The sequence below is a fragment of the Necator americanus genome, chromosome V (genome assembly GCF_031761385.1).
Source record: "Necator americanus strain Aroian chromosome V, whole genome shotgun sequence".
In the NCBI taxonomy this organism is placed as follows: Eukaryota; Metazoa; Nematoda; class Chromadorea; order Rhabditida; family Ancylostomatidae; genus Necator; species Necator americanus.
In genome coordinates, this window is record NC_087375.1 from 19,962,399 (window position 1) to 19,983,262 (window position 20,864).

Here is a 20,864-nt window from a genome sequence, read left to right on the forward strand (position 1 = left end):
GGCAGGTTGCAAGCCTCTAGTCCCATGAGTTTCTGGGAGAACTTTCGTTCTCCCGGTGTGGACATGTGGAGTTTATTTGTTGGAGGCGACTCCAAACCGCCTCCCTTGCACCTCCCAGTCACTTGATTGCAGGCTTTTGGCCGGACCGACGTGGGATACAAGGATGTCATGAGTCAGTCCTGGCTCAGCAGAAACAGGGAGTCCATCCCCTGAATCCACCTGCGTCTCTGGGCAAGCGCAAGGTCGCTTTTGGTCCGCGTTTAGCCCCCTATCCGCCACCCGGGGACGCGCCACGTAGCCTCGCGACTAACCGGCTGTGATCCCTCTAGTGAGGGAGATACACAACCATACGTGAAGTTAGTGTTCCTATTCCGCGTGGGTGTCTGGTCCCAATTTATCGACACCGGAGAAATAAGAGCCTTGGTCGAGACGGTTACAAACCATCGATCGCTCAGATGTATCGCACCGCTCTTACCAACACGCTAATCCCCGTTATTTCAGAGAATGCAGCCCACCCTTCTCCACTGCATTTTTAGTGCTGCCTTGTCACTGCGCTTACCGAATACGCTTACAGAACTTGCAAATAGAAGTGCAGCGACACTGCACCGTCACTGACGAGAAAAGGCGTGAATTGCGAAAATTGAAAAGTATCGGATAGATCTCGGTCAATACAACCCAGAAGAGCTATTTGTGACTTTTAAACAAAAGTTCTCACCTCATGATCTTCAAATTTTTAGAAGGATCTGACGATCTGCAGGAATCGAAAACTACAAATGGCACCACCGCTGTGAGTGGGAGGAGAATTCCAATAAACACCAGCACCTCTACTAACATAGGAGCTAATTCTAGCAGAAGAACCTACATTCACAAGAAGATTGCAGTAGCTACGAAATAAAACCAGTTTAGCCGAGAGCGTTTTTTTCGCGAATATTTCTTCTTTTGGATCAGCCAACAAAAATGCTAAGTCCGAAAGTTCTGCATGATATTACAATACTTCTTTGTAACAAGCAACTTGAGAACCGGTTTTGATAACTTGAAAATCTTCGAATGACAATCCCAACAGAAAATCGAAGTACTAAATTACTGTAATTACACGAGTGATTTTGAGGAAAGAACAGGTTCAGCTCAGTACGGGTATCTTAGAGTCAACATCTTCAAAAAGACATCTACGGACGCAGAAGAAGAGCTAACTCGGACCACTATTGTAGAAATTTTACAGTCAAAGATAAGCATCTATCTATCAATCTACCAGTATATTAATTTATCCGATCCATTAATGTTAACGTTAGCACTGATATGTCGCATTGGAAGTAAAGGGATAAAAAATCACTGGCAACCTAGTTTACTTCGTGGAAAAATTAGCATCGTCGTTAAGATACATTCCAATAATGAATTTTCACCTTCTTCCCTCCACTACAATAATTTTCCACTCCTACTTTCGGCACTGACTTGTTGACAGATACATATTTTCAAGCAATTTTAACTGGCCCTCACGTGATTCACTATTCAGAAGTGCTATTGCTTTCAACAATTTCTGTATGAGTTGCTCCACTTCAGTTGATCCAGCAAGAGAAATGAAAAGAGAAGATCATGGTGAATGAAGAAGTACCCCTTCACATTGATTTTTGATTTCATAATTATTTCAGACGTGATTTTTCATAAAGCCTCCACGTCTGATTCCATAATAAACAACAATAATAACAATAATTTTAACAATACTGAATACTCCACCTGTGCCTCCATACCGAGTCTATGGCAAAGGCGAGAACTCTATTACTGGTGGTGTTCTGCTTACACTGCCATTCCAGTGAGAGAACTCAGCCCAAACTTCACTTGAGAACTAACAATCCCTCAATCTTCTGGAACCAGTGACGTCTATTCTCCGCTTTACTGAGCATGTTCAAAAGTCATTTTTTGTGTGAAGGTTCGACAAACTTCCTTCTACAAGATTTGCGTGCCATCTGATCCGCGTATGTGAATATACGGAATGTTCCATAAACAGCGCGTTCAGTAATCCGAATTTTCCGTGCCAGATAGGATTTAGGCGCACGAATAGCACAAACAATCAGTATTCTTGTTATTGTAGTGACAAGTGCGTCCAAAAAAAGAACGCCTGTCAATGACAGAACTAATCTAGAAACATGGTGGTAAGTAGGGGCTGCTGAAGGCGAAACGAACAGAGCCAGTCTCACATTTGTAGAGGCAAACCGATAGATAGCATACCATCAAAAGTGTGATGTCAACGACAGAATTGTGCTAACAGACGAATCCACACCTTGTCTAGGAACATCCACGTTTTCGATATGATCACGAACAGACGTTGCGTTGCTTCCCCGAAGGTGTCACGCAAAGATTGATCTGACAAATTCCTTGAAAACATGTCGGAAATATTCACGATCTCCCAAGGTAGAATGTCCACAAAAAACTACGGATTCGAAACATGCTATAAACCATTGTTTTGCTGCGAAGATTAACGCTGAGGGGAAAAAACGTGAAATAGCATTACCCACGCAGGATTCATTATTCAAAGGTGTGGGTATAGCGCAGTCCGGGTGTGAGTGCACAGTCGTTGGTTCGAAACCGCCACTCGAATCTATCATATCTTCAATGTCGATAAGTTGATACGACACTGGTTTAGAGAGTAAATACAGCAACTTTTCGCCGTAAAGCATTGGATAGACCGTGTACGCGTTCATGGAACCTTTGACGACTTGAATTAGAGTCGATTACGGCTTTGTGAACATCAAAAGGTTTGATCCACGCCAAGCAGTTTGTTCTTTAAGTCCTTGAATGACTTTACGTTAACGAGTCTCCTGTAAAAAATCAAAAAACAGCTGGCTTTTTGTGCTACACGCCTGATAGCTTGTCTTGTGCCCCAGTCCATGCGTGCCTGCATTCGGTGAATCTACCGTAACTTGCATCTGCGCGGTGATACACTCGCTTAAGTTCATTCACCCTCAACAACGGTGCGTCTGCGAATGGAAACCGTCAAGTTATTTTCGAACTGCAGCACTTTATTTTTCTGCCTCATTCCTCTCCATGCTTCTTTGTACTCCTCCATATCCTCCACAATCATTATGAACCAACAAAAAATACAAATCACTGAAAACGTTGCGTCTTTCTACCAGGTGAAAAAAGAAATCTTAGTCAACATTACAAAAGGGAAACCGACTGCAATTTTTTCCTCCTAAACTATAGGGAACGAAAACTGGAAAGAAAGCTCTCACCAGATACAGATTGAAATTTACTGTCGAAAAAATCCGAGAGGGTCACTTTTGACTATGGAGGCCATATCTTTTCCAAAATTGTCTCTTCAGTGCTCTTACAACTTCAAATTGGAGCCACAGCGCCGATGGAGAAACGAAGGTTTCTCTGGAAGTTTCGGAAGCTGGCACATAGCAAAGTCATAAATTCTGAGGATTTCTGAGGATTCTTTCCATGTAAACGACTTAGAAACATTCTCAAAAACGTTCGCAGGAATGCTTATGTTCTTAAGAAAACGCATATTTTGAGAAAAGACTTCTGCTTTAGTCAAACGCGTCGACATTCTTCAGTAGAGAAATTTTCACATCCATTCTAGAATTACTTCAGTTTTTACGATATGTTCGGAGAAAAACCGGGAGTAGATGAAACAGCAAGCTTTCCAAAGGCATACTGCATAATGAAAAGTGTAGATCGGAGCGAACATTAAAATATTCGCAATTTATGGACTTTGACGCTTTGGTGATGAAGTATTTCTCTTGGATATGTGTTTGCTGACGACCAGGGACAACGTTAATTTTTTTTTTCGCTTTGTTTTCCTTCTTTGTTGCAAAACCGTTAAAATAAGAGCATCGTCAGCTCATCCGGCTGTTTTCCTGTTCGCAATCGATATTAATGGTCTGCAAGAAGTCTCGTCGTCTAGCGGATCAATTCCATGCAGTGGAACTGAGCTCTCCACCTCCATCCACTACCGAAGCGGATTGGCGGTAGAAGAACTACGCATTATAGCTCTTCTTAAAAATAAGAGTAAACACCAATATTCATTTAGAATCATGTCCTAGCCCTTATTCTACTTCATTAAGTCTTAAATCTATCTAACAGAATAATGTATTGATGTAACTTATTATGCCGTATTCATATTCATTAGATCTTTTCCATTTTGTGAAGAGCTCAACAGTAAAATTGTTACCTTGTTTGTCTTTTGTTCTGAGGTTACTTGTAACAATTTTTGGAAAGTCAAATCTAAAGAAGGACTAGGAAAAAGAACTTGGAAGGCTAATTTGGATAAATACCTGAAATACCTTCCTTTATTGTATGATGCTGTTTCAATCATCAATTTCTATTCTAAAAATGTTATCGTCTTTCTCTAAAATGAAACTAAATTTCAAAATGCCCTGAGACCATTTAAGGATGCTCAGATACCGTCGACAATTTTTGTTCCACGTCAGTGTTACTCTCTAAAACCACTACCGATTTTAAAACAATATTATAGTTTAGATTTCAATTTTCAATGAAATGCAACTTTTCGTGCACGGGTCCTCATCAAATCTCAACTCTGTCCACTACGACAAAATGAATTTATGTCGGAATACTGAACTGAGAGATTTTTTCAACTGAAAGCTGCTGTCTCAATGACAGCATCACTGCTTTTGCCTATTACTGCCAATCACAGCTGGGGTAAGTCGTAATTGAATTTTCTTTTCTAAATTGCTAAATTTATTAGCAACACTGGTAAACGCAAAGCTTTTCCATTTCGTTCCGATCTTGGTAGAAATAACAAGAAGAGATCAACATTCCGGATCAAATCCAGAGTGTTATATTGTTTCTCCAAATTTGCTAAATGCAGTCAGACGAATCGATTTCGAAACATTTGTTTTGTTGAAAAAATGGATTTCAATAAACTCATCGCCGAGACTTTTGTCGCAGACTTATAAACATATTTCTCGAAAAATTTCATAGAAGCGCCCCGCTAAGAAACATGAAGAGAAAATTTAAACATCAAAGCTTCATTTACTTTTCCGCGACATTCACCATCCTCCAGGAATGGTCAACTTTGAAGTTCTCGCGACGGGTGAGAAGAAATAAATTAGCTAAATTTACTGAGCAGTTTCGTTCAGAAAGCAGTAGGTAGCCACAAGTCTGATATCATCGAAACCACCCACACCACAACAGCGATTGATAGGGTGCCTTAGCACAAAAATGTATGATGAAAATAAGCAGTCTGCTCACATTTAGAAGACTAAAAATCATTATTTGTGGAACGTTTCACGCAAGACGACGCTTTGCGATTAGACAATGTAATTTCCTTCTATTTTATTTCCTAATCGCTTCTGTGACTTTTAATTGTTTCTCTTTCATTTCTTTTTCTAAAAAAAGGATTTATTGCGTTGGATTGTTTGACTGCACCGATTTTTTGTTTTTTTTTTTCATGATTTTTTGATTTGATTTCATTGTAGGGAACCTAAGCTCCCGGTCTGCTCTTGAGAACCAAGAGATTTTCGGAAACGCAATCAAGAAGGAAGAATATTGAAGGATGTGCATGCACGGCTACGGGGAACATATGGCTCAATTGGCAAAGTGTCATACATCTCATTTGACAAAATATAGCAGATAACATTGCGAACGCTACCTTATTTCTGCTATTGTGATGAGAAAAATTCCTGCTTGTGTGATGTCCTAAAGCAGTAAAAAATCTGCTGAGAGGAAAGTTCAGTGAGGAGCTGCAAAGGAAAACTGGTCTGTAGCAGTTTTCCTTTGCAGCTCCTCACTGAACGTGAAGTTTAATCTAGTATAGCACAGAAAATAATGATTTACTAGTCTTCCATAGAGAAATTTCCTTTTTGACCTATTTGTTCGACAAAAAACCATCCAAATCTACATGGTGCATGGAGACACGGTTACAGTTCCAGAAAATCTCGGCGCAGTTCATATACTTCTGTGCTGAATGAGTTCCTCATTGAAAGGTCCGTATGAAACTAAACAGCGACAGCAACAAAACCACGTATGGCATATACACTGAACAGTTTAAGCGGAAGTGATCCATAGGGGACTGTAAATAACAGTAAGGGTGCATTAGACTCAAATCCTAGACTAATTCCTAACGCATTGTCTACTATCACACTGCGACTTCTCCACTCAAATCACCGTCAAAATGGAATCCAAGCTGAATCGCTACATTGACGATTCTTTCCCCAAAATAATCAGGAAGCAAATGCGAAAGAAATGAAGAGATTAGCTTGGGAACGTAGCTTGAGAAAAAACAAGAATGGTGGGAAGGATGTTCATTGCGCATCACCATCAAAAGCAAAGGCTTATTACGGAGGAAACGGGGCGGAGCTCTCATTTTTCTCATTAGGATATAATTGGGGCAGCGGCTGCTGCTCCTTCGTTTCGAGCCGCAGCGTCTCTCTCGCTTTCGGGGCTTTGGCTTCTCAGCAAAACGAATTTGACACTATGGAACACTCTGAAGCGACTTCTGCAGTCAGTTTTTTTTTAAGAGCGTGCAACAAGAATTCTGGATAGCCCATCGTCTCGTTTCGCTAACTGAGGATGACCGAAGCAGTGGTCATCAGCGACTGATCTAGATGACGTGAGAATAATTAATCAAAAACTGTAAGGTAAATAGTGAAATTATGGGTTTATAGGATAGATATATTATACGTAGATTTTCAGAAAATGTAAAATATTTATTTGAAAAAATACGGGCTTAGATGCATTACAACAGTAGTACAGCGAGAAGGCGCTTCATCCACTTAAAGGCACCACTCCACGAATCTGAGATGGCACGGATTCCAGATGGAGTATTCTTATACGGGATAGGAGACTATGGAGAGGGGGTGATTCCGTCCATTTCTTCCTAATTGCCGTAAAAAATCCCCTGGAAGATACGGCTTCAGGCGTTCTGGCGCACTATTTCCTACAAGGAGTTCGATTAGAGCTCGCCAGTCTAGTGCACGCGCCGCATCTTCCGGGCCGTTTTTTACGGCAATTAGGAAGAAATGAACGGAATCACCCCCTCTCCGTAGTCTCCCATCCCGTATACGAATACTCCACTTGAAATCTGCACCACCTCAGATTCGTGGGGTGATGCTTTTAAAACTGTCCCTGAAGCCTCATTCATTAACAAAAAAAGAAGTTATGGATAACTGAGGCAATTCTTGTATGATTAATTAACAGCTTAGCAAGACATAACCATTCAGCGCTCGAAAAAACAAACAAGTAAAAATTTGCGTCACATGCTACTTTTCGCCCAACTTTTTTCTAAGTTTTTCCTTTTCTCGTTCATGTAAAAATAAGCGATCATTTCAATTTCCGGCGTATCACGCCGAAACCGAAACAAACGAAAACCAAACGAAAACCAACCGAAAAAAAAACATTTATGTCTTCAAAACTTTCTGTGCTTTGTGGATCCAAATTCCTCAAGAATATGGTAATTACATTTTCCCCTCAGTTTTCACCTTCTTTCACGCAAAATATGAAAATTGCTCCAATTAGATTTTTGTCCTTTGAATACGAGCCTCACTTACTCCGCTCAACTGTTATTTTTCTTCGAGGGGCAAAAAAACCATAGATCAAACGTCAGTGTTTGGAGACGCTGATTTCAATGGCATTTCAGGACTAACTTGTAATTTTTCCATGTAGCTGGTACTTGAACCTAAGATCCACCAAAACTTCCAAAAGCAGTACCACAAAAAAGACGTCAAATACACTAGCTGTGCTCAAATTGGACGAATCTTGTCACGGTAATTTGACGGACATTTCTCAGTAAGATGTAGTCCATAGCGGACCCAACAATGGATGCAAGGAAGCAATTGCGAAGCAAGGCCAAATAAACTGGTTATGAACAGAAAAAAAAAACTAGAAAAGAAAGAGGGATTTGGAGCACGGATAAAAAACGTCCAGAGGGAAATGAAAGTAACAAGGAAGAGATACATAAATAGATATAAATAAGTAGTAGGAAAGAATCGTTTCGACATTGGGTGCATTTCTATGCTTAAAAGTCTTCAAAAATCTCCCAGATGTATTTTTCTTTGGATGAAGAACGAGTTGATGGTCAGACGGACCGGTAATTGGTCGGACGACTCACGTGCGTCCAGTGGCTCGTTAAGGAGTCAAGTGCTGTATACTTGGAGACTCCCGCAGATTTCTAGCCAATATTGGGTAGAGACCGATGGAACCACTCGTAGAAATTTCGAGAACAAGTGCTGGGAAACTCGTCCATGCTTAGTCTGCAGCGCTATTTTTCCAAAATGGTTCACACGCAGAAAACTCACAAAAGAGATGGTTTTTTTTCCAATGACAGGTGCTGAACGATTCCTTTTTGGATCATGAAGATGTCCTCGATTTTGATTGGCAGGTGAGACAATTTGTTTAGGCTGTTGTCCACTCACCAACGTTTTTTCATCGGTTTTTTGTTCACTTGTTCAACCATTGAAGATGTCATTGGCCATGAGGGCTTACTCTTCCTCGAGAAGATAAAGGATGAAGGATAAGGTTTCTGGCGTTAATCAATCCGCTTAGGATGCGCCCCCACGTTCACTTCGATTCAGAACCGTTTGAGGTTTACGAACGTGTAACTGGCCTATACAATGACTTACGGTGGCCAGCCGATGTGTCAAGTCAGTGTTTTTATCCTTTCAGACAAATCTCGTACTAATTTATCCACCTCGAGGGGATGAAGGGCTCGGTGAGCACTAGGACGGATTCGAACCTCCGATCGATGCAGGGAGCGGAACCTCTAACCGCTACACTACAACCGGCCTACCCCGATAACAATCCATTCAAAAACCGTGTTCAGTTTGATAACGAGCTATGAACACTAGAAGAATTTTGAGGTAATGAACTATTTTAGGAAAAGTTTCGGCCACAAACCTCTTCAGAACTGTGAAATATCCAGAGAAGAAGTGGATCAAATGTTTGGCATTTTAGTTCAAGCAGGGAAAAGGTGTCTACTGATGTGTGTAAAAAATGACAGGGAATTGGAAAAATCTGTGTAAACGACGCATATATATATATATATATCTGTATAAATGACGTATAATCGAAGCACTTGTTGAAGCGGTAGAACTGAAAACTCGTAGGACAAACGAAACTGAGGTGCGTTTCTTTGAAGCACATTGAACACTTTGACCACTTGAGATATCAATGTTGATGAGTTTACTTAGCAAATTCTAGTAAAAGTTTAATAGTGGTAGCGGTTTAGTATCATTATTAATTTTCAAATCGTGGTAGCAGTACTGGTACTAAAGTTCCTAATCGATAAAAGTTTCCTAAAGACCAGTGGTAGGGTTTCATCAGCTGATTCCCTTCCTCGGAGTATTTTAAGGGCAGCTCTTATTTTCTTTCACAGGTTCTTGAAGCATCCTGCACTTCGCTGATTTTGGAAGCATTTAGCACGTAAGGATTCGAAGAAGCAACAACGTATCCTTTAGCGAGAACTCGCCAAGTTTTGAGGGCGATTGAGAGTTATTGTAGAACTTAGCCCACCAACCCCCCTTAAATTCTGAAAACCGACATCATCATTAGCCGTGAATATTTTGGAAACAGCACACACTAATACCCTCTATCCTTCCTATTCCTTCCCTCTAGAATTATTTGATCATTTCTTAAAAACTCAAATAAAGGAGGGAAACACAATTTGGAAACTGCAAGCTGAGAACTAAGCTAGGAGATCTGCAAGAGAACATGTTTTCTTCGGGTAACTCGTCATTTTATAGTGATTAGAGAACCACACTTTCTGTACAGGTTCTGGAACATGCAAAAATTACAAAAAAAATTGCATGAGAAGGAAATTGCCGGTGAATAAGAACAACATAGGAAGTTGAACAAACGCGCAAAGCCGGAAATTGGGGATTATCCGAAGATTAAACTTTGAAAGTTTCTTCAGTTGCGCCAGGGAATCTTTTCGAACTCGAACTCATCACAGTATTAGTTCACGATTTTCTCTTCAAATGCGCAGCGTACATACGTCGGTCCTTTAGCTCCGCAGCATCCCCATAATGGTTCAGTATGACATGTATGGGAAAAGGGAAACACCTCGTTCATCTTTTGATAGTGGTAGTCGTTAGGAAGGAACAGCACCTCCAATTTTCCCCTTTGAACGAGTTTCGAAGAGAAATCTCACCATCGTGTTAATAGCGGTTATACCGCTTTCTCCCAGGTTATCCTCAATTACAAAGCCAACAGTTTATGGGTGAAAATGAAGTGATTTGTAAATCTTGTAGGGGAAAGTGCCCTACAATAAGTCTTAAGCCCTAAGATTTTTCATGTGCACATCAAAAGCACAGTATCCGTCCTGTTTCCTAACAATTCTTCGAAAGAAATTCCTAACAATCTCACCACTAACATTAGACCTTAGTTTGCTCGGGAATGCGGTTTGCCAAAATATACACAAAGAATATAGCAACTGTCCTCCAACATTATTTCGTTTTGTTGGATTACGGTGCGTGCGATTTGAGGCTATCAGGTTTCCGTGTTTTCGCACAACAATCGAGCTGTTATCCTCTAGATTTTGTTTTTATGAGCAGCAAAAAAAGTGCATACGAGTCCAGTGTAGTGTTGCGATATGTAATCCTTGAATGCCTCCTATTAGGACATGGACGTGCATTTCTAAAGAATTAAAGAACAAAACTTTGCCGAAAGCTCAAGCTCGTGTTGTGCTCCGTGAATATCGGTGGAAGAAAGTTGCAGAACAAATAAACTGCACGTGAAACATGCTTTCAGATAGCTCGCTTTGTAGAATTTCCTAAAATTCTTAGAGGTATCGTCTCTTGCGATATTCCTCCCGTCACAGACCAGAGAAAACTCTCCATGCAAAACGGTTCATGATCAGTATTTTAAGTGGGCCATTAGATAGCACATGAGTAAAGCTCATTTCAACAATCAAAAAAAAAAAGGTTGAGAAAAGTAAAAAAAAAATGAAATGATTATTGAGAAGGATTTTTCGCAGAGAGGGTTTTTTTAACTGAATTATTTACTGCCACCTCAATCATACAAGTTACGACATCTCAGTAATAGATATACGGTCTGTTGGCGAACACGAACAAATCCAAAACTTTCCGCAATCAACCCTCTAATTTCTCCTTCCTTTCCTTTTCGTTAAATTTTAAAAGTCTTCTTCAAGAGGAATATTCAATATGAGCTGACAATGTTAATGGCCAGTTCAAGCAATGAGCAACGAAGTCGAGAATTACCTGAATGTGGACTTAGGTTTTTTGTGTGGGAGGTAGAGGGCAGTGGTAGGTCTACAAGTGGAATGCCGACGTAGTGAGGGTGCTTGCTTGCGAGGGACCTGCAACAAAAAATGGCAGAAGAGGTCAGCTAAGTAGCATACAATGCACGGTTGTGGAAAATTCAGCTCTTTCATTTTTTTGGGCACAAGCAAAAAAAAAAAAAGAATCGCTAAGATCAGTGAAATATTGACGGAGCTCAGTTCTTGCACAATGTTCAGTGTTTTGGCAATTACTGTACCGTGTCGTTGTTGTAGTCTCGGGAGCTATTAAAGACGGGAGAAGCATAATGGCCGGCATCATCCACGTAATATTCTCGATGGCTCCAATCGAACGACATGTTTAAGGGCAGTCTGAACATATTGAAACTACCCACTGCAGTATACCAACTATGAGGGTTCATTCTCAATATTTACCTGAATAACGTCAAAAGATCTCGTCATTAGCTCCTCATCTCGTCCGTTAAACTGGTGATGTTCAGTAGCACTAGAACCTAGGACTCGGCGGAACGCTGAAACTAAAGAATGATGTCTATCTAATTTCGCGCAAAGCATGTGGAGACCAATACATCGGCGAAACAGGGCGACCGCTTTGTGTTCCTATTAACGAACATCTAAATCGGAAGGAACAATCGAATGCAGTGTTTCCTCTCGAAGTTCACCGCAGATAATGTCATAAAAATGCTCCTTCCTGCATTGCTGCGAGGATCCTATCGTACGAAACCGAAATTGTAGTTCGAAGAACTCTAGAGGCGTTTTGGATAATTGCAAAATATCAAAAAAGAAATAGAAAGGAAAAGTTCCGTGATCAACGATTTGACTCTGTATCAAGGGTTTGTGGGTTTGATCTACGGGGTCATATGCGGGTCGCATCCTGATTAGTATCAGCGGAGCTATTGCACCACGAGGATATCCGCTAACATCACGGCAACGCGGCTACTGAGGTACGCACAACGATTTGGGCTTTTTTGGTTTTTGTTTCCAGGTGTAATATCCTGGGGGATGATGACTTCTTCTGGATGAGGCATTTGAGAGGATATATTGCAAATGTTTTTACTTTCCAGGCTTTGACGAAAGCGACAACGCCGAAACGTTAGCCGTAATAAAGTTTGTTAACAATCTTGGCTGTTGCTCAAATTCGACTATCAATAAAGAATGATGATTTCTGTTCATTTTTTGATTTTCGCTTCTCACTTTACACAAATTTTCGCATGTAATTTGTCTTTTGGAGCCCGACTTTTGGTCGGTATCCCTCGAAAATACCCACGGGAGAATTGTTGCCGATGCACTCGTCGCCAAACGCGTTCAATCGGACTGATGCGACGCGACGGCATCGAGGGTGCACATTTTTGCCCTTACTATCTAACCAGTCCATCAGCAAGTTCCATCATCCCACTGTGCTAATAGGCTCGCCGAGCATTCAGTGTTCGTCTTCGCCACGCGTGGCGTCAGCGCAGATGAACGCGTCCCCGAACGTCTACAGAGCAACATGCGTCTTATGAAGTACGTGAAAAAGGAATTTGAAATGGAAAGCGCGACTAAATGTTTCAATAAGCTTACGCACACATACAAAAAATAAGAACCGTCATCGATTACAGAAACAGCGATAAACTATAAATGCCAACAAAGAAGAAGGAAAACGAATGGACAAGAAAACAAGATTAACAAGAAGGAAACAAACTCGTTCTCTACTGTACACGTTTACGCGGCAAGTCCCGGAAAAAAGTTGAGTTATTTTTTTAAAATGTTGTATTTTCTTGGTAAATACTCATTATTTTTTTTATTTGTTTGAGATGTTCTGTTTGTTTTTCTCTGTTTATTAAGCACGAATTTTTTTCAGTTTATTCACTAGCAGCGTTCGTTCGCTAATTATTCACGCAATAGTATTGATTAAGAAGAATCAAAAACTACAAAATAAATTATTCTTATGATACGACATGGCTTCAGATTACACAACGCATCTTTTACGAAGGAATAATGTTCACAGATACTAACATCTGTCGAAAACACGCAAAGATATCCTGGTAGACAGGGAATCGAACCGGATCTGCTATATGAACTGGTCCGTACCATCTTTTCAAACTTATTGACCTATTTATTTATTTATTTATTTATCTATTTGATATGCTCAGTGGCGTGCCAATAGGATGCGGCAGGGATGAATACAAGCAAGTGAAGAAAATACATAAAAATAGAAAATGAATTCAACATACAAGGATTAGTCCCATGTTCGGTTCCAGCCGAGATGATTTAGTACTCAAACGCACCCCAAACAGAGGAAGTTAAGTGTCGAGACCTCAAAATTTATCAAAGCATAGGCAATAGATATTAGTGGCATCCACATCAGTCAGCAAGATGTCCTCTTCGTAAAAGTCGCAGTCAACTGCACCGGCAGTTCGGCAACTCGTGCATAGAGGTGGAAGCACTAGTGTTATAGGGGCGATAAAGAAGTGGAGGGACATAGCAATTATGTCGGAACAGAACTTTAAGCGTAACGGTTTGTAAAATATCGTACTTGACGGGCCCTACTAATAAATTAGAAAGCGGATAGTTCGATTCAAAAGCTTGATTAAAAACGAAAACAATCCAGCTGCTAACGATAGAACTAATTCAACAATGAGAGACAGCAAACTGAGGAAACAGTAAGACAAAAGATTTAAACGCATCGAAAGGTTGACAAAACACAAATTTGGAAGGAATTCTCCAAAAAAAAGGTAAGGCCGCTGAACTTAGGATTGGTTTGTAAACATTGTGTGTGTTTTTGGAAGATGAGTTGTCCGCCGGGAAGGGCTGAAATTACGAACAGAGTTTCACAGAATTTGGAGGCTGAAAAGTTGAAGTAGATCAACTTCTTTTAGTCTGTGTTTGAAAACTTTGCAGTTTTCATGATAGAAAAGCCGACAGTGGTGAATGCTCAACCTAAGAGTTATTCGAAAAGTGATCATCTCGTTAAAGATTTGTAGTTTAGCGCCATAAAATGTGGAGTGCTACGAAAACCAAGAAAAAACCGAATTTTTTCCCTTATTTTCTAACATTTTTCCATTCATTGGTATAGGAAGCATATTCAGAAGTATAGTAAGCGAATTTTTTAAACAGAAACAACAAGGTTTAGTTCAGTCCATTAAATTTTTCAAAACAGCGCTTCTTTCACAAATTTTATAAAGTTAGAAGCGAATTCTTCTCCGCTATTATTCTCAACAAAATAAAAGCAAAGTGTTAGACAGACTTTTTGTAGAATAAGTTTTTTCACGTTCAGTAATGGATTTTCTTCATTAGTGGAAGAACTTTAAAGCAGTTTATCACACATCTGTTTTCCTCACAAGTACATACAAAAAAAAAAGTTTCGAGTGACAGAGTTACGTAGGAGAACAAAGTCACTTATGGCAAATAGTTAACACAAATTGATGAAGAAAAGAGTAGAAGTGACACTTCCTCTTCAAATATGAAGGTTGTCGTTTGGGAAGATTGAATTAATCCCAGAAAATAAATCCCCAATGTCGTTCTTGCATGCCATATTAGCAGATTCGTTCTTATTTCCACCTAGAAACCGAAAAAGGAACGTGAACCCATTCCTGACCGAGGAAAACACTAGAAAACGCTGGACAGTGCATTAGTGAACTGTACCAGGAAGAATCAATGAAATCGACTGAACCAGTTTTGGAAAAGGCATGTTGCTCGATCTGTGACAGGCAGCAGAAACTGAATTGTATAGTTAGCTAAAGCAAAGGTATATAATCCAGAGAATCATGGGCAGGGAAATAGAAGAATCGAACCATAACTACCAATGGATAGAAGCTGGACCGGTACCGTTACTAGATCGTAATCCCACATCTACTAAAGCGTCCTTTCCGCTATGAAACAAGATCGAGAACTCATTCCACGCAAAAATTAGAGAATTAGAGACCCGCGAGAGAGACTTCTGTACGTCGTTCAATCAGTGGAGGAATTAAAGAACAACTTATTAATTTTTAAAAAACGAAGAAATGAGAGCTCATACGGATTTGTTCTGTAAATAAAAATTTTACATTCCTTTGGATAACTGGATTTACAACAACTATTCTTCGATGATTAAGATAATACTACAAATTTACAACAAAATAATAATCTCATTTACAGAACAACTAATATCCCTGAATATATATGAGTACGGAAGATATCCAAAGAAATGTTAAATTACATTTATATACACGTAGATTTATTTCGATGGATATGTATCCAAAGAAATGCCTGGCGAGATTTTCAAGGAGTGGTTAAATTTGAATAAAAGATAAAAACGGTAAAATCCAAGAAATTTTTAGTAAAAATTTTCTTTGAACTCACAATCTTGCGTCAAGTTACACATAATTTTCATATTTATACACTTAGTGCTAGCTATTTCAGATGTTTATTTCAAGTTTAAGATCAAGATTTCATTCTCGTCTCAAGATTTGACAATAACTCAAAGAAACCGACGTCCTCAAATAACTCACTTATACGAAAGAAATCCAGCATAATAATCTTCAGAAAGAAAGCCTACTCGTAGAAGACCAGCAAATGTTTCTAAATAAACAGTTTGTCTGATACATTCACGTATATTATTTATGTTGATACATGAAACCAGCTACAAACTCAACGTCTTCATATATTTATTGTCTGAATTCAGAACGTACGGTATCCTAATTATTATCCCCAGTACTCCTTAGTTACTGAGATAGGAGAAAACGTTTCCGAAAAAGGCATCGTCTTGGGGCAGAGCACTTTGTCGTTCTTCGTTTTCGCATCTGATTCAGTTCAGGTGCAGATTTTTCATTGATTCGTTGATCTGTTATTGACAATTCGAAGTTGCCAATCCAACACTCGTTTCTCAGTTTGAAGACATGAATAGAAAGAGTGCATATACAACAAAAGTGAAAAGATATAAAAGATTGGAATTAGAAACAGCAGAGTATAATTAGTATAGTAGTATTACATCTATAAAATGAATTAAAATAATTAATGTAACAGTTAGTAGTAGTAATGATCTTGTCACGCGAACCCGACTTTCCGGGGCGGAAAACGTTGAAAGCGACTTAAAAACAGCCAAGAGTCCTATCATGCTTCATGTCGTTTTGAACCGACTCATAATTGCGTTAGTGGGCAAACGGACAGGAATGCATGACGTGACCATCGGGTTGGCACCGTGTCAAGACCCTGCAGGTTTTGACAAACGGATCACATGCAAGAGAGAGCGTCATTAGTTAGCATCAGCGGTGCAACTCTAACAATCGGTGGCCCGCTAACATCACTGCTTTACGGTTCTCTGACAAGTCCTTGAGTAATCCGTTTGCCAAATCATATCTTGTGGATGATGAGGTATTCGAGGAGGCAGATTACAAGTGTCTTTGATTTTTGAGCTTTGAATAAGGTGATGACACCGAAATCTCAGCCAGAAGAAAGATCGATAACAATTTTGGTCGTCTGCTAAATTAGTGCGTCATTAATGTAATTCTTGTCACTATGAACGTCTCTTTTTATTTATTTCATTTTATATCTCTTGTAAAATACTCTTGATAATTCTAAAAACCAACACACGTACTAGCTTTTTTTTTTCATTTTCTCTACAAAGAATACCGATGAAATGACTGAGAATTGAGCGAATGAGATAGATATGAGATAGAGATTGAGTGAGATAGGAGATATATGAGAAAACAATATGAATAATAACAGCACTAAAATATCAAAAAAAAACTACCCAGTTTTCCACTTTCTTAATACGTGACTGCGAATCGAATCAGATTTTGCTGTCTTAGTTGTCCAAGAATGTAGCATTAGTCACAAGACGGAAAATCTCAGAATTGAGGCTTATTACCTGTAAGACTAGTTCTAATATAAATTCGTGAATATATGTTAGTGAATGACTTTCAGTTTTGTTTTATGTAGAACTTTTCTATGGACGTGGAACCGATGTGGAAATTTAAATCAGTTACACTGAGAGGCAGAACATGTGAAATCGAATATGAAATCAATCAATAAAAAAATCCGATGAATTTTCTATAGTTTTCTTCTACTCAGAAAAAAATTAAGGGAAAAAAACGCAGCTACAAATGAGGGATTGATGAACGCATCAAATTAATCCTCGCACAGCCACGTAAATATTTCAAGAAGTGATAGAAAGAACAAATTTGGTTGAACTGAAAATCCACAGAGAAGAAGATAGTTTCCCGTTGCAATGTTCTTTTTTGAGAACAACTTCAGCGTCACAAAGACACTGAGCACGGAAGCATTAGAATTTGCGAAGATGATCGTGGCTCCGTTCTTGAAGGCAGCACGTCACGGAATTTGCGGATCTTTTCACTAACAGATGAGAGCGGAGAGGAATCCATGAATGTGATCATTATCAAAACCAATTCTCCCAAACTTCAGAAAAAAAATCAGAAAAACTGTGTGAAACCCCCTTGTGTGACCGCGTCCCACCTAACGATGCAACTTATTGCATGGTAGGACAACTCTGTTGTCTTCTAAAGCCCACAGTCCAGACAACGTAACTCAAGTGAGCAGCAGAAACTGCCCATCCGCTAAATCACGGAAGCGCATTGCCATCGCTCCGTTCCGTTATAAAGTTACACCGTTTGGACATGGGTGCAAGCAGAACTAATTCACCTACCTCTCTCCTAGACTAGCACGGAAAATTGGGCGTGATTACCTTCAATTCGGTACCTACCTATTCGTTTTGAAATTTCAGCGCCCGCAGTTCAAGCCGCCCTTAACGCTTATCACAGAATTGACGTGGTACGGTAACCTCACGAAAAAGGTAGAGTTCATGTCGCAAATTACTGAAACGACTGTGGATCTGCACATTCAAGTAAATCCGATTAAAGGGCTGCTGAGGAGTCCGAAGCGTGTAAAAGATGTGCGCTCCAACGTATCTAAAAATGACTAAAGCTGTTCTCACTTCGTTTTTTTTTTTTTTGAATGCCTAGAAGGAACTGAGCGGGCCATGCTCGTTTCTGCAATCTACAACTCGAACTGTGTTTTTCCTGAGTTTCTGGGGTTTCTTTCCCTTCTTAATTTCTTAATACGCTGCCTTCAAGTATTTTTCGAAGCATTTTTTCTTTTCGAAGCAAAGCGACTGTTATTCGAGTACAAGTTCGACTGGGAAATTTGCACTTAGTATCCTGGTCAGCTCTTACTCCCATAGCTATTTCATTCAATTTCATGACGATAATAGCGAGAAATCATTACAAATTCCGCACTTTTCATCCTAGCCTCTCCTCCCGGAAATCTACTTTCCCCGAAATGGGATCTCTGACACCACTCTGGCAATCGGAGCCCATATCTCGATATTTTAGAATCAGTTCATGTGTACGGACAAGTTCTTGATGTACGATACACCATTCGAACCTGATTAGTAAGGTGATACAATAATTTCTAATATAGTAACTAGATAAAAAAGGGAGGCCCGTACATATAATGTTTAGCTTGTTGTTTTCACTTATTTTCATGCATTTTTTGAGGTGCTAAAGTAATTTTCAGAATCCATCAGTAAAACTCCAGGAACTTAAAACGAGCTGTGGATAGAATCTGTAAAAGAAAAGGAGGAAAGACAATAAAAAACACGATGCTAACTATGACTGCTGATGAAGAGGAAAGACGACGAGAAGATTAAAAAATAAAAGCTAGCTATTGCACTCTTATAACATAAAACTTTAACTTTGCGTTAAACCACTTAATTATAATCAATTGTTATAAGTATTCACGCCAAACTTCAAGTTTTTTTTTTATCGGTAACAAATGACCAGTTACTTTTGTTCTATTGCTGCAATTGCTTGAAGAGAAGGAAAGAACTTTTAAAGAAAAAAACAAGGAACGATAACAATGCCGCTGATCTAAGGAAAAAATCGCACAAATTTTAACCTATCAAAGGTTACAGATCAAAATTTTCTCTTCGTTGTAAAACGTCACGCATTTGGGTGTTCGGTAGCAAACAACTGGTCATTCTGTTGTCGCAACAACCGTTGTCCCGCTACCAAATGTGTACATGTCCATAGGAGAGCAAACAAACACGATCGAAAACTATTCATGAGCGAAGTTACGGCGATGTCGAGCACTACGGATGCAAAAATTATGCAGAGCCCTGGCAAAAGTCCCTTGAATATGCAGATTACAAAATTACACGAACTTGCTGCGAATCGAACAGATGGTTATCGCCAGGGTCAAGCGTGTGTTGAGAATTTCTCAACGGGGGGTCGTAAGAGGTGGTCGGAAAATTAAGAAAAAATTCAAGTAGGGGTCGGAAAATCAGAAAAAATGAAAGGAGCAAAGAGAAAATGAAGACGGGAATGTCGTTTTCAAACAAACACATATTAAGGTGTACAAAATGAAGTGTAATTTAAGTATTCAGCAGAAAAACAGGAGTGAAAACTGCTTCTTTTCAGACGTAGTGCTGAAACTTGAAGAATGATCAGCAGTGAATGGCATGTTTTTATTAAAAAATGGAAGAGTTGTCTCAAAGAAGAAAAAACGTCAATGATGCATATTCAGTACTTGAGTTCTGTTTAATATAAAAACAAATGATATAGAATAAATAATTTTTTTTTAATATTCGAATAAACGATTGAAGAAGACTCGCGGTTGCAGTTGAGGAAGACTATTGTAGCATAAAAAGTTAAGATAAAAGAGGGTACACAAACCAAAAAATGATTTTTAAAAAATTTGTTCTTCATAATTCTGGTAATGAAACTACTGCGCTTTTTGAGTCAGTCTTGAAAATGGACGACTTAGCATTTTTTGCTTTGCTGCTCTAACTGATGCTTGATAACGTCGGGAGTCGCTTCGGTGACACAAACCAAAACAATTGAAATCTTAATAAATGTGATGCATAATAAATAAAGTGATAATGTTGTGATGTGATAAAATAGGAAACCAATTATTTTAAATACAATTAACTACCTGAAAATTTTTGTTCTTTCAAAAAATCGACTTGTTGTCAAACCCATCAAGTCTAAGCACTACAAAATTACAGTTCTACAGAACAAAATTACAAAATTACAGTCTACACTACAAAATTGTGTGTTACTGATTTATATGAAAGAAATGAAACTAACCAGAGGTGGCTTCGTATTGAGTACCATAAAAGGCAATCTTCATAGCTTGCACAGTGCTTTGGCACTCTTCGTTACAGCCAATTCAATATCAGAAGCTAACAGAAGTGTAAGAGCACTAAGTAAAAGTAGAAGCATAGCTGCAATGAAAAGCACGTACGCTGGCTCAAGTTGGTAAGTGTAGTGCAGACTTATTTATGCGCGATTACAAAGACTTCGATAAGGACATCTGTTAATTGGTCAACACATGCTTTGTTGAAATGGCTCAACGTGATGCCGAGCTGTTTCTATTGTGACCGTCAGGGATCAATCCCTGCAAAGGTGTAATTTTTGCATTTGGCGTAAAAGAACTTGAAGAGCACATTTCTCATCCTACAGTGACGAACTTCTTACTTTCAGTCGAAAAAGCAATTCTGATGCTGCTACTGAGCGAAAAAAAAGACATCTACAGGCGCAATTGAGGTTAAAATTAGTACAAAGTAGGCTCCACGAGTTTCTGAATATCTACGCTCAAAGTGAATTTTATGCAATAAGCTGGCTGCGATCTGTAGAGAGAGATTTCTTCTATATTTTTACAAAGTTTGGTGGCTCTAGCT

At 39.2% G+C, this 20,864-nt stretch overlaps 3 protein-coding genes across 3 annotated transcripts; all 3 read right to left on the minus strand.

The window, feature by feature from the left end:
- Positions 1-6,474: 6,474 nt before the first annotated feature.
- RB195_014488 (uncharacterized protein) lies at positions 6,475-11,550 on the minus strand (the record flags this gene model as incomplete). Its single annotated transcript, XM_064204789.1, has 3 exons — positions 6,475-6,562; positions 11,175-11,272; positions 11,452-11,550. The coding sequence occupies 3 exons, from the start codon at positions 11,548-11,550 to the stop codon at positions 6,475-6,477; spliced, it is 285 nt and encodes a 94-aa protein (XP_064060670.1).
- RB195_014489 (uncharacterized protein) lies at positions 11,113-11,498 on the minus strand (the record flags this gene model as incomplete). The annotated part of the gene is made up of 2 exons (XM_064204790.1): positions 11,113-11,272; positions 11,452-11,498. 2 exons carry the CDS (start codon positions 11,496-11,498, stop codon positions 11,113-11,115), a joined length of 207 nt encoding a protein of 68 aa, XP_064060671.1.
- Positions 11,510-12,584, minus strand: RB195_014490 (uncharacterized protein; the record flags this gene model as incomplete). Its single annotated transcript, XM_064204791.1, has 3 exons — positions 11,510-11,563; positions 11,627-11,721; positions 12,473-12,584. 3 exons carry the CDS (start codon positions 12,582-12,584, stop codon positions 11,510-11,512), a joined length of 261 nt encoding a protein of 86 aa, XP_064060672.1.
- Positions 12,585-20,864: the final 8,280 nt, after the last annotated feature.